The sequence below is a fragment of the Archocentrus centrarchus genome, unplaced genomic scaffold (genome assembly GCF_007364275.1).
Source record: "Archocentrus centrarchus isolate MPI-CPG fArcCen1 unplaced genomic scaffold, fArcCen1 scaffold_57_ctg1, whole genome shotgun sequence".
Classification (NCBI taxonomy): Eukaryota; Metazoa; Chordata; class Actinopteri; order Cichliformes; family Cichlidae; genus Archocentrus; species Archocentrus centrarchus.
In genome coordinates this window covers 1363329-1376818 of record NW_022060278.1, presented here as the reverse complement: position 1 = coordinate 1376818, position 13490 = coordinate 1363329, and the positions used below count along the sequence as shown (strand labels likewise).

The 13490-nt window shown below is 42.6% G+C and overlaps 1 protein-coding gene across 1 annotated transcript in view; it reads left to right on the top strand.

Moving 5' to 3' along the window:
- LOC115777560 (Fc receptor-like protein 5) overlaps positions 1-12676 on the top strand; it is a 25005-nt gene extending 12329 nt beyond the window's left edge. The window contains exons 9-11 of the mRNA XM_030725491.1: positions 452-477; positions 9199-9265; positions 12364-12676. Of these exons, the coding sequence (XP_030581351.1) occupies positions 452-477; positions 9199-9265; positions 12364-12676 (406 nt within the window). The remainder of the gene's footprint in view (positions 1-451; positions 478-9198; positions 9266-12363) is intronic.
- Positions 12677-13490: the final 814 nt, after the last annotated feature.

The window sequence follows — 13490 nt, the reverse complement described above, 5'->3', positions numbered from 1 at the left end:
TGGAAGTGCTTGATGAATGGGAGTGCATGGGTGAATGCAAACAGGTTGTATAAGTGCTTTGAGTGCTCATACTGAGTAGAAAAGCGCTATATAAGAGCTAGTCCATTTGTAGGTGAGGAAACCTGCAAAGTCAGCACCGTATCAAATACTTCTTCTCCCCACAGTATGACTGCACATCTACTGAGTATGAAATTGAATGTTTACTAAAAACACATTAGCTGTGGTGTGTATGAAGCCTTGTTATTGCTGCCACATCTCTGCATGTGTAAAGGGGAACTGGACATTTGCTCTGCTTGCTATAATACATGTTTTTGTAGTGCTTTCTTTTTTTCTCAGCATGCATTCAATTTACTGTGGAAACATGGGTAGATATAAAGAGATGCAGCCCTATATTGAATATAGCACAATGTCTATAACACAGCGCTTTAATAAAATGACTGGCTTGCATGAGGAAACTGCTGATCAGTAGTGTTTCATGTCTGCAGCAGCAGCAAAGAGCCGATCTCTCTCTCTGCTGTCAGCTATCAGAGCTAAAATCTGTTCTCTGGAAGGCAGCACACATTTAGCTTCAGTTGATCGTCCTTATTTTAGTTCAGCAGTTCATGAGATCATGTTTCATTTCTTTATTTTTAGTGAAGAGATGGTACAGATAAGCCTGTAGCTAAGAGGTAACTTAAAGTTATACCATACTAAAATAGCAGTGCTCTTTTTTTGAGAAATGACCCACAGGTCGTGAATGGTTGTCTGCCTCTCTGTGTTTGCCCTTTGACAGACTGGTGACCTGTCCAGGGTGTACCCTGCCTGTCGCCCTATGACAGCTGGCCTTCAAGGGGTGGCTGTAGCTCAGGATGTAGAGCAACTCACCTACTAATAGCAAGGTTGCTGGTTTGATCCCTGACTGCTCCAGTCTGCAAGTAGTTTGTGTCTTAACACATGAGCATAATTTAAATGAACAGGTGCTGTTATTTTGTCGTATACTGCAGCTTTGAGTATTCTAGAAAACTGTTCCTAAAGTATAAACACTGAGTACAAAACAAAAACAATTTCAGCTGCAATAATAAGGCTATAAATATGTTATTTGCTTTTTAAAAATATTTTTGTTTGGTTTTGGTTATTTGGTTAAATTATTTCATCAAACTAATAACAAACTTAATTATGGTATTTATTGACTTATTACATAATTATACTACTGTAGCTCCACCTTGGATGGCATTTATGCTACATCACTGCAATATTGGTTGCATCTCCTCCACCACAAAAACCAGCATCAAGTTCATTAATTTGGTGGCACCTTCATCCAAACTAACATTAAAAGCTGCTCTTTGTGGTTTCAGAGCTGCAGCAGCTGCATCATTGTCCTCCTGTGAGAGCATGGCCTCTGCTGCAGACACACTTCAGATCAGCCAGGCTCAGTTTGCATTTCACTGGGATGTTTTTGTCTTCCTCAAATACAAATTCAAACTGATGGTTCATTGACTTAAAGGCTGCTGTTATTGCTATAATGTTAGCTGAGCCACAGTGACACACAGAATATAAACCAAATGTAACCCACAACAGAGGTAGACCAAATGATATGCAATGGAAAATAAGTTATTATAACTGTACGCAGAAGAACTGTCCTTTGTGGAGCCTGAATGGTGTGAACAATGAATCACTCAAGGAAACAAGATGTTACTGTGATCACAGATGTAATTTTGTAGACCAACAACAAAACAAAACAACAAAGACACACAATAAACAGTTCACATTGGACATATCTTCATTCTCATTCAGATGTTGGAATCACTTTAGTCCATCTCAGTTCAGTGTGTGCACCTTTGCAAAGTGCGAGTGGAGTCAGTTCAGTTCAAGGTTCTCTTATTAGAAAGACAGGGAACAAAGTCCAAATCCCAAAGGAAATACAAATATTCCTACCAGCACGCCATCCAATTTTCCCCACTTGAGCTGTGTCTTGAAGCATGCCCAAAAAAAACCTGACCGCTGAGTATTTGCACAATGATTCTGCAGTTGAGTTTCCGCGTCAGACAACAGAGTGCACCAGCCACAGCAGGAGCCAAAAACCCAAACATAGACCTCCCTGCTAGATCTTAGCGTGCCGCTCAGCAGTGACAGCAAAACAGGAGAGCCAACCGTTTCAGCTGAGGTGTGTTATGTGCTGCGTAATCATGTCAGCTGAGGTGTGCCATGTGCTGCGTAATCATGACAGCTGAGGTGTGCCATGTGCTGCGTTCAAGGTAACAAGGGTTACATGCTCCCCCCCTATCTCAGGTGCGTCCCTGCACCTGACAATGGTTGCTGCTGTACTACAGGCTGCCTAGTAACACTAGCTAGACACACATCATCTTCCCCTAAAATGGGAACAACGGCCATGGCTAGACCATGAAACAAGGACTGTATACTTCTTAGAAGGGGTTCCCCCAGGTTACCATATTGTAATCTATCTGGTGGCTTTCTAACCCGGGTGGACCTACGCACAGGTGATTCAAGGTCAGAATTCGAGGTATCTGGGGTGCCAGATTGCTCAGAGGAGAGGGAACCAGGAGATTCCAAATTGGCACCAACATCACTGGTTTGATCAACAGCTAAGGATGTACTCTCTGGTAACTCGGCCTCAGGCGTATCATTGATCTCAGATCCAGAGTTAGAAAATCTCTCCAGGGTCACACCCACCCCGGTCAGGGGCTCCCCTTGCTCAGATTCAGAAAATTGAGCCACAGGTGGTCTTTTCACAGCGGCTGGAACGACTGTCGCTGGACTGGGAAAATCAACAATTGTAGTTACCCTGGCAGGTTCTATAGCAGGTAAATCATACCAGTGATATGGGATCAGGTCATCATCATCATCTTCACCTGAGCAAGGCTGTGCACAATCCTCACCCGGAGAAATGAATGATGCAACTTCCGGTGCTTTCCCCTTCTTTTCAGGTGTTGATGGTACAGGTAGGTATCCACATGGTAGCAAGAGATTACGATGTAATGTTCGTACTGGTTTGGCTTTATTTTCTGGACGTACCGTGTACACTGGTAGGGTTCCAGCTTGCTTGATCACAACATAGGCATCTGGTTCCCATTTATCTGAAAGCTTGTGCTTGCCCCGAAGCTTCACATTACGAACCAATACTCTGTCACCGATGTTGAGTTTAGATGGAACTACATGCTGATCAAACCGCATTTTGTTTTTCCCCATCACTTTCTGTGCATTCTCACTGGCGATCCTGTAACTCTTTTCCAAGATGGATTTAAGGTTTTGAACATGCTGTGAATGACTCAAGGTACCGTTGTTCACAGGTAGTCCAAAAGCCAAGTCAATGGGGAGACGAGGTTGCCGCCCAAACATGAGCTCATATGGTGAATATCCAGTGACTTCGTTGCGGGTGCAGTTATAAGCATGAACCAATGGTTTAACAAAATCTTTCCAGTGGCTTTTGTCTTCAGTAGATAATGTTCCCAGCATATCCAAGAGTGTTCTGTTAAATCGCTCTACCGGATTACCTTGTGGATGGTAAGGAGTTGTTCTGGTCTTCTGTATGCCTGTCATCTTACAGAGTTCTTTAATGAGTCTGGATTCAAAATCTGGCCCTTGATCACTATGTAGTTTCTCAGGCATGCCATAATGGACCAGAAAACTGTCCCAGAGACATTTTGCAACAGTTTTAGCCCTTTGGTTGGAAGTAGGGACTGCAACGGCATACTTTGTAAAATGATCAGTTATCACCAAGATGTCTTTGGTGTTACTCCTATCTGGTTCTAATGACAGAAAATCCATGCACACAAGTTCAAGCAGCCGCTGGGTACAAATGTTGATGAGTAGCGCTGCTCTTTCAGGAAGAGCCTTGCGTTTTATGCATCTCTCACAGGTTTTTATTTTCTTCTGAATGTCAACAGCCAAATTCTTGGCCAATAAAACCTGCGACGCACCAAATCCAGTGTGCGCTCAGTGCCCAGATGTCCCATATGGTCATGCAGGTTTGTCAATACTTCATCTCGGAATTCCTGAGGTAAAACAAGCTGATGAAAGATTTGGTCCCCAACTATCCTCCTCCTCATGAGAATGCCATTTTGGAGCGATTTTGTTCTTGAAGGAGAAAGGGCAGTTCAGGAAGCTCAGTCCTTGAGGTGGATGGTGGGGTGTCCCCAGTTTCTAGCAGAGCTATGACATACCTCAGGGCCTGATCTTGTCTTTGTTTATCAGCCAGTTCAGCAGTAGATAATTGAGTGATCCAGGGAGAAGCAAATTGAGCGTCATTTACAAAACTATCAGGCAAACACTCGGCCCGTACTGAAAGCGAATGGACAAATGCAGTGATAGACATTCTATCATGACTGCTGTAAACAAGCTGGTGGTCACAAATCGCCTTTACGGTTTGCTGATCAATGGCAGCGACAGATGCATCATCCAGGTGATGTTGAACGAACTTCAGGATTCTCTCCTTTTCTTTTTGAGACATTGGGTCATTAGTCAAGTTGCCGTGTGGCCTGCGTGAGAGAGCATCAGCATCAACGTTGTGTCTTCCATTTTGATATAATAATTTTGAACGAAAAAGTAGACAAAGCTGACAACCATCTATAACTTGTGGCATCCAGTTTAGCTGAAGTTAACAAGTATGTTAATGGATTGCTGTCAGTAATCACGGTAAAAGGGATTCCATATAAGTAATCATGGAATTTATCAGTGACTGCCCACTTAAGGGCCAAAAATTCCAGTTTATGTGCAGGATACTTAGACTCACTCTTGGAAAGACCACGACTTGCATACGCGATAACTCTGTTTTGCCCTTGTTGCTCTTGGTACAAGACAGCACCTAAACCAGTGGAACTTGCATCAGTGTGCAAAATGTATGGCTTATGAGGGTCAGCAAAGGCAAGAACTGGGGTAGAAGTGAGCTTGTCTATAACAGATTCAAAAGCTTTTTGACAAGCGTCAGACCAACGACTCGCAAATGGCTCCTTGGGATTGTGATAGCGTTTCCAACTGACAACAGAGTGGCTCTTCTTTTGCAATGGCGGATACCCCGCAGTAAGGTCATGTAGAGGCTTAACGATTGAACAATAGCCCTGTATAAATCGACGGTAATATCCAGCAAAGCCTAGAAATGAGCGCAACTCTTTCAAGTTCTTTGGGACAGGCCACGATTTGAGGGTCTCGATCTTATCAGGGTCTGTTTGCACGCCATCTTTCGACACAACATGTCCCAAATATTTCACAGATTTCTGAAAGAACACGCATTTTTCTATGGACAGCTTAAGGCCAAACTCTTTTAAGCGATGCAAAACTTTTAGTAGCCTTTCCTCATGTTCTTCTAGTGTGGGTGCAAACACTATGAGGTCATCAATGAAAACTAAGACTTCTCTTAAATTCATGTCCCCCACACACTTCTCCATAAGCCTTTGAAAGGTACTGGGTGCGTTGGTAACTCCCTGTGGCATTCTGCTAAATTCCCAAAATCCTAAGGGACACACAAAAGCTGTTTTGCATTTATCTGCCTCATCCACTTCAATCTGATAATATCCAGATTTAAGATCAAGAACAGAGAACCATTCCGAACCAGAAAGAGCAGTGAAAGTGTCCTCCAACTTTGGCAGTGCATATGCATCTTTGATGGTTTGTAGATTCAGTTTCCAATAGTCAATACAGAGCCGCACACTTCCATTTTTTTTCCTCACAACAACAATCGGAGATGCAAAAGGCGACTCAGATTCTCTGATGACACCAGCCTCAAGAAGCTCCCTCAGATGTTGCCTCACTGCATCCAGATCTTGGGGATGAATTGGTCTAGGACGCTGCTTAAAAGGGGTGGGATCTGAGAGTTTAATCTAATGTTTCACTTTGTCAGTTTTTCCAAAATCAAGGTCATGCCTGGCAAAGACTTCTGGGATGTTATTCAACCTCTCACTTATCCGAAACTTCCACTCTGGTGATAAAGGAGACTCCCCTAAATTAAAGTTAAGTCTGGGAGTTGGAGATTCAGAGGACAAAGCGTCAGGTATGCTCTGTTCCTTGCACTGAATGGACTGAATTGCACTAATCTCAGCAATGGCAGCCCTAGCTCCAATGGTCACATCATGGTCGGATTGATTAGTAATAACAACAGGCAAGCAATATGGTGAGTGGCGAGGAAAATACACTACACAAGCCTGGACTAACAAACCCCCTGGTTAGGAAAACTGGATGGATGCTCAATAAGAACTGATGTTTCTGGCTGGAGGAGACGTGTAACGGCTAAACCCTCCAAAGCAACAGTCTGCCCAGCTGGTATAACCTGCGGTGTTTCAGCATGCAACTTCACTGTGCCATGAAAATCATCAGTTGCCAGTTTATGTCTCAGTTCCAGTATCTTGCATACAGACTTATAGCCATAAGGGGCAGGGCAAAACGACTGATTGTTTGCAACATGGCTGTCATACACAAGATCGAGGGTGTTTGTACCAATGAGTATGGATGGTTCTGATGCTCTTATGTCAGGTACTACTAGAGCAAGTGTGTCAATGTCAATACAACTCCCCAGAAAAGCAGGTGGAAAGGCAATATTGACTTCCACATAGCCCAGATAAGGGACAGCCTGACCATTTGCCCCTTCTATTTGTAGAAGATCATTAAGGGGATGTATTACTTGGTCTGATAAGTAATCACTATAAAAAGAGTGTGATATAGTGGTAACTTGAGAGCCAGTATCCAACAAACAGTTGAATTGAGTTCCTTTAATTGTAACTTGGGCTGTGCTTTTGGCACCAATCAGTCCTTTTGGCAATGAACTGGAATATGGGTGGAAGGATCTAGGTATGGGACATGGTTCAATTGCAGCCCCTGTATGTCCCCCTGCAGAGACTGCTTCTAGTTTGAATGTTTCGAATTATTCACGTCCCATGCTTGCTGTCTTTGCTGCAACAGTTTCCTTTTTTCAGAACGAGGGCAGGATTAGGTGGGTTACTGCAGCCTGCCGACACATGGCCATCATTTCCACAATTAAAACAATAGCCTGGTCTGGGTCTTGTAGTGTCAGTATTTCTGCTGCCGGATTGTGATTTGAGTTGTCGCGGCTGGGGTTTCTGGGAGAGCAGAGCTGACATTTGTCGCTGAAGTTTGTCCATTTGGTCTTTAAGTTCATTTATGGCTTTAAGCTCAGAGTGACCACAAGCGCACATGCTTTGGGAGTGAACATCAATACGTTGCTTGCTTGAGGTTAAATGCTTTTTCATAAGGCACTCCTTAGCTAGCTGCCGATCCTCCTCACTGCGGAGCAGCAGAAGTAAATCAGGGAATGCTGGCGGATTATTTTTTTTTTGTTCTAACTGCAGTTTAGATATAACAGCATTATCCCAGCAACCTCTGCAAAATTGTTTTAACAAATGTTTATCAATATCTTGAGCCGAGACAACACCTCTTTTGACCACACCACTCAACGTGAAGTGTAACCGCTGTAAATAAGCAGATGGCTTTTCACCCGGATTCTGTAATGTGTTCAAAAACTGAGCAAACAGCTCATCCCCATCGTGGACTGTGGCAAAAGCTGAGTCCAGGACTCTTAGATAAACTAAAGGCAAAGTATCTGGGCCCAGTCGTTTTACTACATCGGCTGCAGGGGACAATAGACTCTCCAAAATACGGTGGGTTATGTTCAGAGGTGATAAATTTGGGTCTGCCAGCAGCAGTTCAATGTGTGATCTCCAGGTTTCATAGACTGTTTCATTACTAGGTCTAGGAAATTTTCCAGAAAAAAGGAAAAAGCCTAAATGAAGGGGAAGCATGAGAAGTCAAGTCACTTGTTTTTACGATATGTTCCACAACTACTTTTTGTACCTCTGGGGGGTGTATGTCATTATGAGACAGGGAGACTCTCTGCAATGTCCGAGGTGACCTCTGCTGATCAGCTACAGAAATTACAGGAGTTGTATCTAGTTCATCCTGAGACCCCCACTGGCCAGGTAGGGTGCCTACAGGATCTCCTATCTGTACTGAGGCTTTCTCATCTTTTGCGTCATTACATTGCCCCATTAACAGCAACTGCTTGCTTATTTCTCCCATCATGTCTTTTAAAACCTCCCCAAAACTCGTCCCACTAGATTCAGCAACCTGCTTCAACTCACTAATATAGTCAGAAGGGCTTAGAACTCCTACCGTGGCTGGGCACTCTGCAGCCAGTGCTTTCACACTAAAACTCAACCCAGGACAATTCACTGACTGAAAAACGTACGGTAAAAACTGACTGAGAGCATTTTGCGCAGAATAGCTCGTGTACTCAACGATCAGGTTTTTATATAGAGGACTATCTGAATCATCAACCAGAATTATTTTTTTTTTAGAGACCCATATCTTTTTAACCAGTCAATTATTTCTTCATCCTTCTCAGTACTCGTCACACCCGACACAACAACAGCATGCGAAATGTTAATCCCATTCTTCACAATAAATTCCATGTTTCACAAAGCATTCAACCCTCACACACAGCACCAGGCTCCTGGCTGGCTCGCCACTTTGTAACCCACAACAGAGGTAGACCAAATGATATGCAATGGAAAATAAGTTAATATTATAACTGTACGCAGAAGAACTGTCCTTTGTGGAGCCTGAATGGTGTGAACAATGAATCACTCAAGGAAACAAGATGTTACTGTGATCACAGATGTAATTTTGTAGACCAACAACAAAACAAAACAACAAAGACACACAATAAACAGTTCACATTGGACATATCTTCATTCTCATTCAGATGTTGGAATCACTTTAGTCCATCTCAGTTCAGTGTGTGCACCTTTGCAAAGTGCGAGTGGAGTCAGTTCAGTTCAAGGTTCTCTTATTAGAAAGACAGGGAACAAAGTCCAAATCCCAAAGGAAATACAAATATTCCTACCAGCACGCCATCCAATTTTCCCCACTTGAGCTGTGTCTTGAAGCATGCCCAAAAAAACCTGACCGCTGAGTATTTGCACAATGATTCTGCAGTTGAGTTTCCGCGTCAGACAACAGAGTGCACCAGCCACAGCAGGAGCCAAAAACCCAAACATAGACCTCCCTGCTAGATCTTAGCGTGCCGCTCAGCAGTGACAGCAAAACAGGAGAGCCAACCGTTTCAGCTGAGGTGTGTTATGTGCTGCGTAATCATGTCAGCTGAGGTGTGCCATGTGCTGCGTAATCATGACAGCTGAGGTGTGCCATGTGCTGCGTTCAAGGTAACAAGGGTTACACAAACACCAAACTGAGCGTCGCTTTGGGTGATTGTGAGTGACTTCATTTGCCGAAGTGTCGCCATCTTACTTTGCTCCCAAAGGTATTGTTGTTCTGATCATGAAATCTTATCACGTTCTGATTGATGAAATATTCTGATCTGGAGAAAAACAGAGAAATCAAAACCAACCTGCCAGGATAAACGCTCCTACAAGTGTTTATCCTTATCCCAGACACAGAGACGTGTGCATACACACATTATTCCATTCTTTCAAATTATTTCAGAAATTCATACAGAAAGGACATGGAAAATGATACATTTTGTTACCTAAATGGAATGAAATCTAACTTTGACATCAGAGCAGTCTGAGCTTAATGAACTACTTTATGATCAAGAAACCATAATGAAACTGTACTCAGTGACTCTGAATGAGACCAGCTTCTCTGCACAATGAAAACATGAGGAGTGAGTGAGTGAGTGCAACTGCTGGATACTCAGTAAAGATATTAAAATTAATAATCAATGTCATAAGTACATCCTAATTTAATTTTATGGCATGTGTGAAAAACATACAGACACTCAGATCGATCACTCTGCATATTAAAGAGTTTATAAGTTTATCCTGAAGCGTCAGTGCATTAAAACCCAAGAGAAACAGATCAAGAGCTGCATGAATGAATGGGTGGCTTTCAGGCAGGCAAAAATGGCCTCATAAAATAGTGCAGCTGCTGCTGTGGGTGTGAAACAATATGGCTGCCGTCTGTGGGTCATTTGTAACACTTGGTAATGTCACAGGTGTCACGGTCTGGGCCGTTTGCCCAGCATTTTGTGTTTTGGGGTTTTGTATTTCCTGAGGTTTTGTCCCCAGTATGTTTTGATTCTTGTTCCCTTTGTCCCTGTCTCCCCCCCGTATCTATGGTCTTGTGTCTGTATGTCAGTTCCCCTGTTGAGTCAGCATGTACCTTGGTTTGTCACTTCCTGTTTTATTTTGACAGTCTGGTTTTCCCTGTGCTTTGTGTTTAGGTTTGCTTCCCCTGTGTAATTAGTTTCATTTGCCTCACCTGCTGTGCCCTGCTGTTTCCCCTTGCCCTGATTACCCATTGTGTATTTAAGCCCTCAGTTTGTATTTGTTCTTTGTTGTGTTGCTGATGTTTCTGCGTCTAGTGTTCCTGTGCTGTGTCCCTCCCATGTTCCTCAGTGTTTCCCTGTTTATCCTGGTTTTCTGTGCTGGTTTAGTTCCTGGTTCCATTCTGCACCACATCCAATAAAGTCTGTTTTTCCACCTACCTCGTCTGCCTTGGGGTTCCCTTCCTGCCCGTTACACAGCGGATCCGTGACAACAGGTTGGTTTGTTTCATGTTTTGTGTGCTGAAACAACCTTTGACCAGCTGCCAGGGAGTCAGAGAGGAACAAACCATCCAAATGCAGATTTTTGTTGTTGCTGTAGTTTGTTTGTGTTGTGGAACAGATTAAGGAACAGGGAAAATACACAATGATGTAACTGCTTGTTTATTGCTTATTTGTTGCTTATTTACTGCTTATACAAGTTTCAATATCTATTAACATTCAGGTGGTGATTGTGATTCTTTTGAAATGTCTGTTTTTCTACAGACGCTTAAAGGCAGCTGCATTTCAGTGTGTGACGTATTTTCACAGCTTCACAGGATGTCACTTTCTTTCTTTAGTCCAGCATGTGTCATCACCACAGTGACTCTACTTGTATCTGTGGTCACACAGTGTCACGCATACTTTAATGCAGCAGTGATAATTATTACTATTATTCCAGGACAGGCAGATCATATAAAGTGTGTGATGCACACAGAGAGCAAAGTGAAATTCTCACTGTGCTCTTTGTGTTCTTGTCAAATCTCTGCTGTTTGCTGATAACAGAAAACAAGACATCTGCTAAATGGAGACTTTTGGCTGAAACCACAGGCTGCATTTCCTCTGTTCTAGGTGGTTCACACAGAAACAGTGAGGTCTGTCAGTGGATCAAAATAAACCTGTGGCAGCACAGACAGTAACCAACAACAGCCTTTCACACACATGTAGGTGTAACAGAGAGAGAGAGGACCTTTACAAAAGGGTGGACAGCAGCTAAAAGAGGGATGGCAGCAAAGAAGTACAGAGACCAAAGTAACTGTTAAGAAAATGTCATTTATTTACAATAGAGGAAATTCATAAACTCTAAAACATGTCTGAGGCTGGATCCAAAGAAACAGCTCCATGTCTGTCCTGCTGTGCTGAACCCTGTGTTGGCCTCCTGTATCCATCTCTTTAAAATGGGGTTTCAGGGCAGGTGGACCTCAATGTGTTCACTGGGGAACAAACACGCAGAGTATAAAATAAAGTTTACTAATAAGAGCCATAGCATAAAAACACAGGGTAAATTATAGAAATGATTCTTCCTTGAATGAAAATATATTTATTGGATTTTTGTTTTTTAAAATTTTGCATCTATCAGAAAGTAAACAACATTTCCATCTGCAAAGAAGTTTATTCAAAGACACAAACAGGTCAAAAATGATCTGATCTGCTGCTCAGCAGCTCTGAAGTTATCAAACCTTCAACTGAGCTTGTTGAGTTTGACTGAACGCTGCGTATTCTGACACATGATGGCAGCACTGCCAAAAAAAAAAAAACAGCAGTGAGAAGACTACACACACACACACACACACACACACACACACACACACAGTGAAAACTACCAATGATTTAATCATTAATTTAACTTTATTGAACTGGATTATTGCTGAGACAAAATGAGACAAACACACAGAGTAATTACAGTAAACTGTGAAGAGCTGCACACATGAAAACTTCAGACAGCAGTGAGTTCATATCAACAGTAAATATTTCTGTCATTCAAAACATCATCTGCAATCATTGCAATATTTGATTATTTTAAAAACATTTAAGCATCGTGATACTAAAGAGTCAGAGTGAACAACCGTGTGCAACACAGACACACAAAATGCCAGCTCACATCCTCTGATGTCAGAGCTGAGACTTTTCTCGTGTCCATATATAGACACAAACTCTCATGAGCTATTTTAGCTGCTTTAGCCTGCCTGCAGCTGCTGTGCATCTGAAATCACCTTTCAGCCCACCTCCACCATCTCTGAGTTTGTGCAGAATCTGCAAATAAGCACAGAAGCCTGATGTGATAAGATTTCATTTTGTGTAAACCACAACCTCAGCCCCAAAGTCTTCACTGTATACACCCACGACTGTGTATCCAACATGGACAATACCATCATCCACAAACACGCTGATGACACCACCATCCTGGGCCTCATCAAGGGTGGGGACGAGACCGGGTACAGGGCGGTGGTCGACAGCACACTTTCTTATGGAGAGGAAAACGACCTCATCTTCAACATAGAAAAGACTACAGAGATCATCACTGACTTCAGGAAGAAAGCCCCTCAACTGTACCCCCTCACCATCAGGGGCACTGACGTGCAGAGAGTGGACAGCCACAAGTTCCTCGGCCTTCATCATCTGCCCTGAGCTGGTCTACAAACACTGCAGCCACTGTGAAAAAGGCTCAGAAGCGACTTCACTTCATGAGGCTGCTAAAGAAGGCTGGGCTGAGCTGTACCATACCAGACCCACACCACCCTGCCCACTTTCTCCTCAGGCCCAAACACACAACATACAGCCTGAGGAAAAGTAGAGCAGACAGCATCATCACACACAGGACTAGATTCTGTAAAAGCTTCTTCCCTGCCACAGTCAGACTGATGGCAGAGTAAAGGTCTGTTCACAGCCAAAATCCACTGTGCACTACTCCTCACACAGCTAAAACCTGATGTGCAACATTTTCTTTATTCAGTTATTAAAATAACTCTTGTTGGTGTAATATCTGTCTACATGTGCAATTTATACTGTGTTCTTTGTAACACTAAGTGTGCAATAACTGCTGTTCAGTATCCATCAACCTTCCATCTTAAGCAAGTGTTTTTGTATTTTTGTATATGTGTGTATATACATATATATTTATGTAAATATTTACATATTTTATTCTATACTTTTTTTTTATTATATTTTATTTTATTTTTTTTTTTTTTCTACACTCCTACCCGAAAGCTCTGCACAAGAATTCCTATGTACCCAAACCTTGCGTGTGAGTACAAATGGCAAATAAAGTCTTGAAGTCTTGAAGAAACAAGCTGATATGTTTGCAGCTGACTGCAGTTTGTAGCTGTATGAGCTGAGTTTGAAAGGAAGGAAGAACAGAGGCTAAACTAAAGAAATATTACTATTGCAACAGAGAGCTCCATTAATGAGCATCCCACTGCCCCCTACTGATCATTCTTGGCAT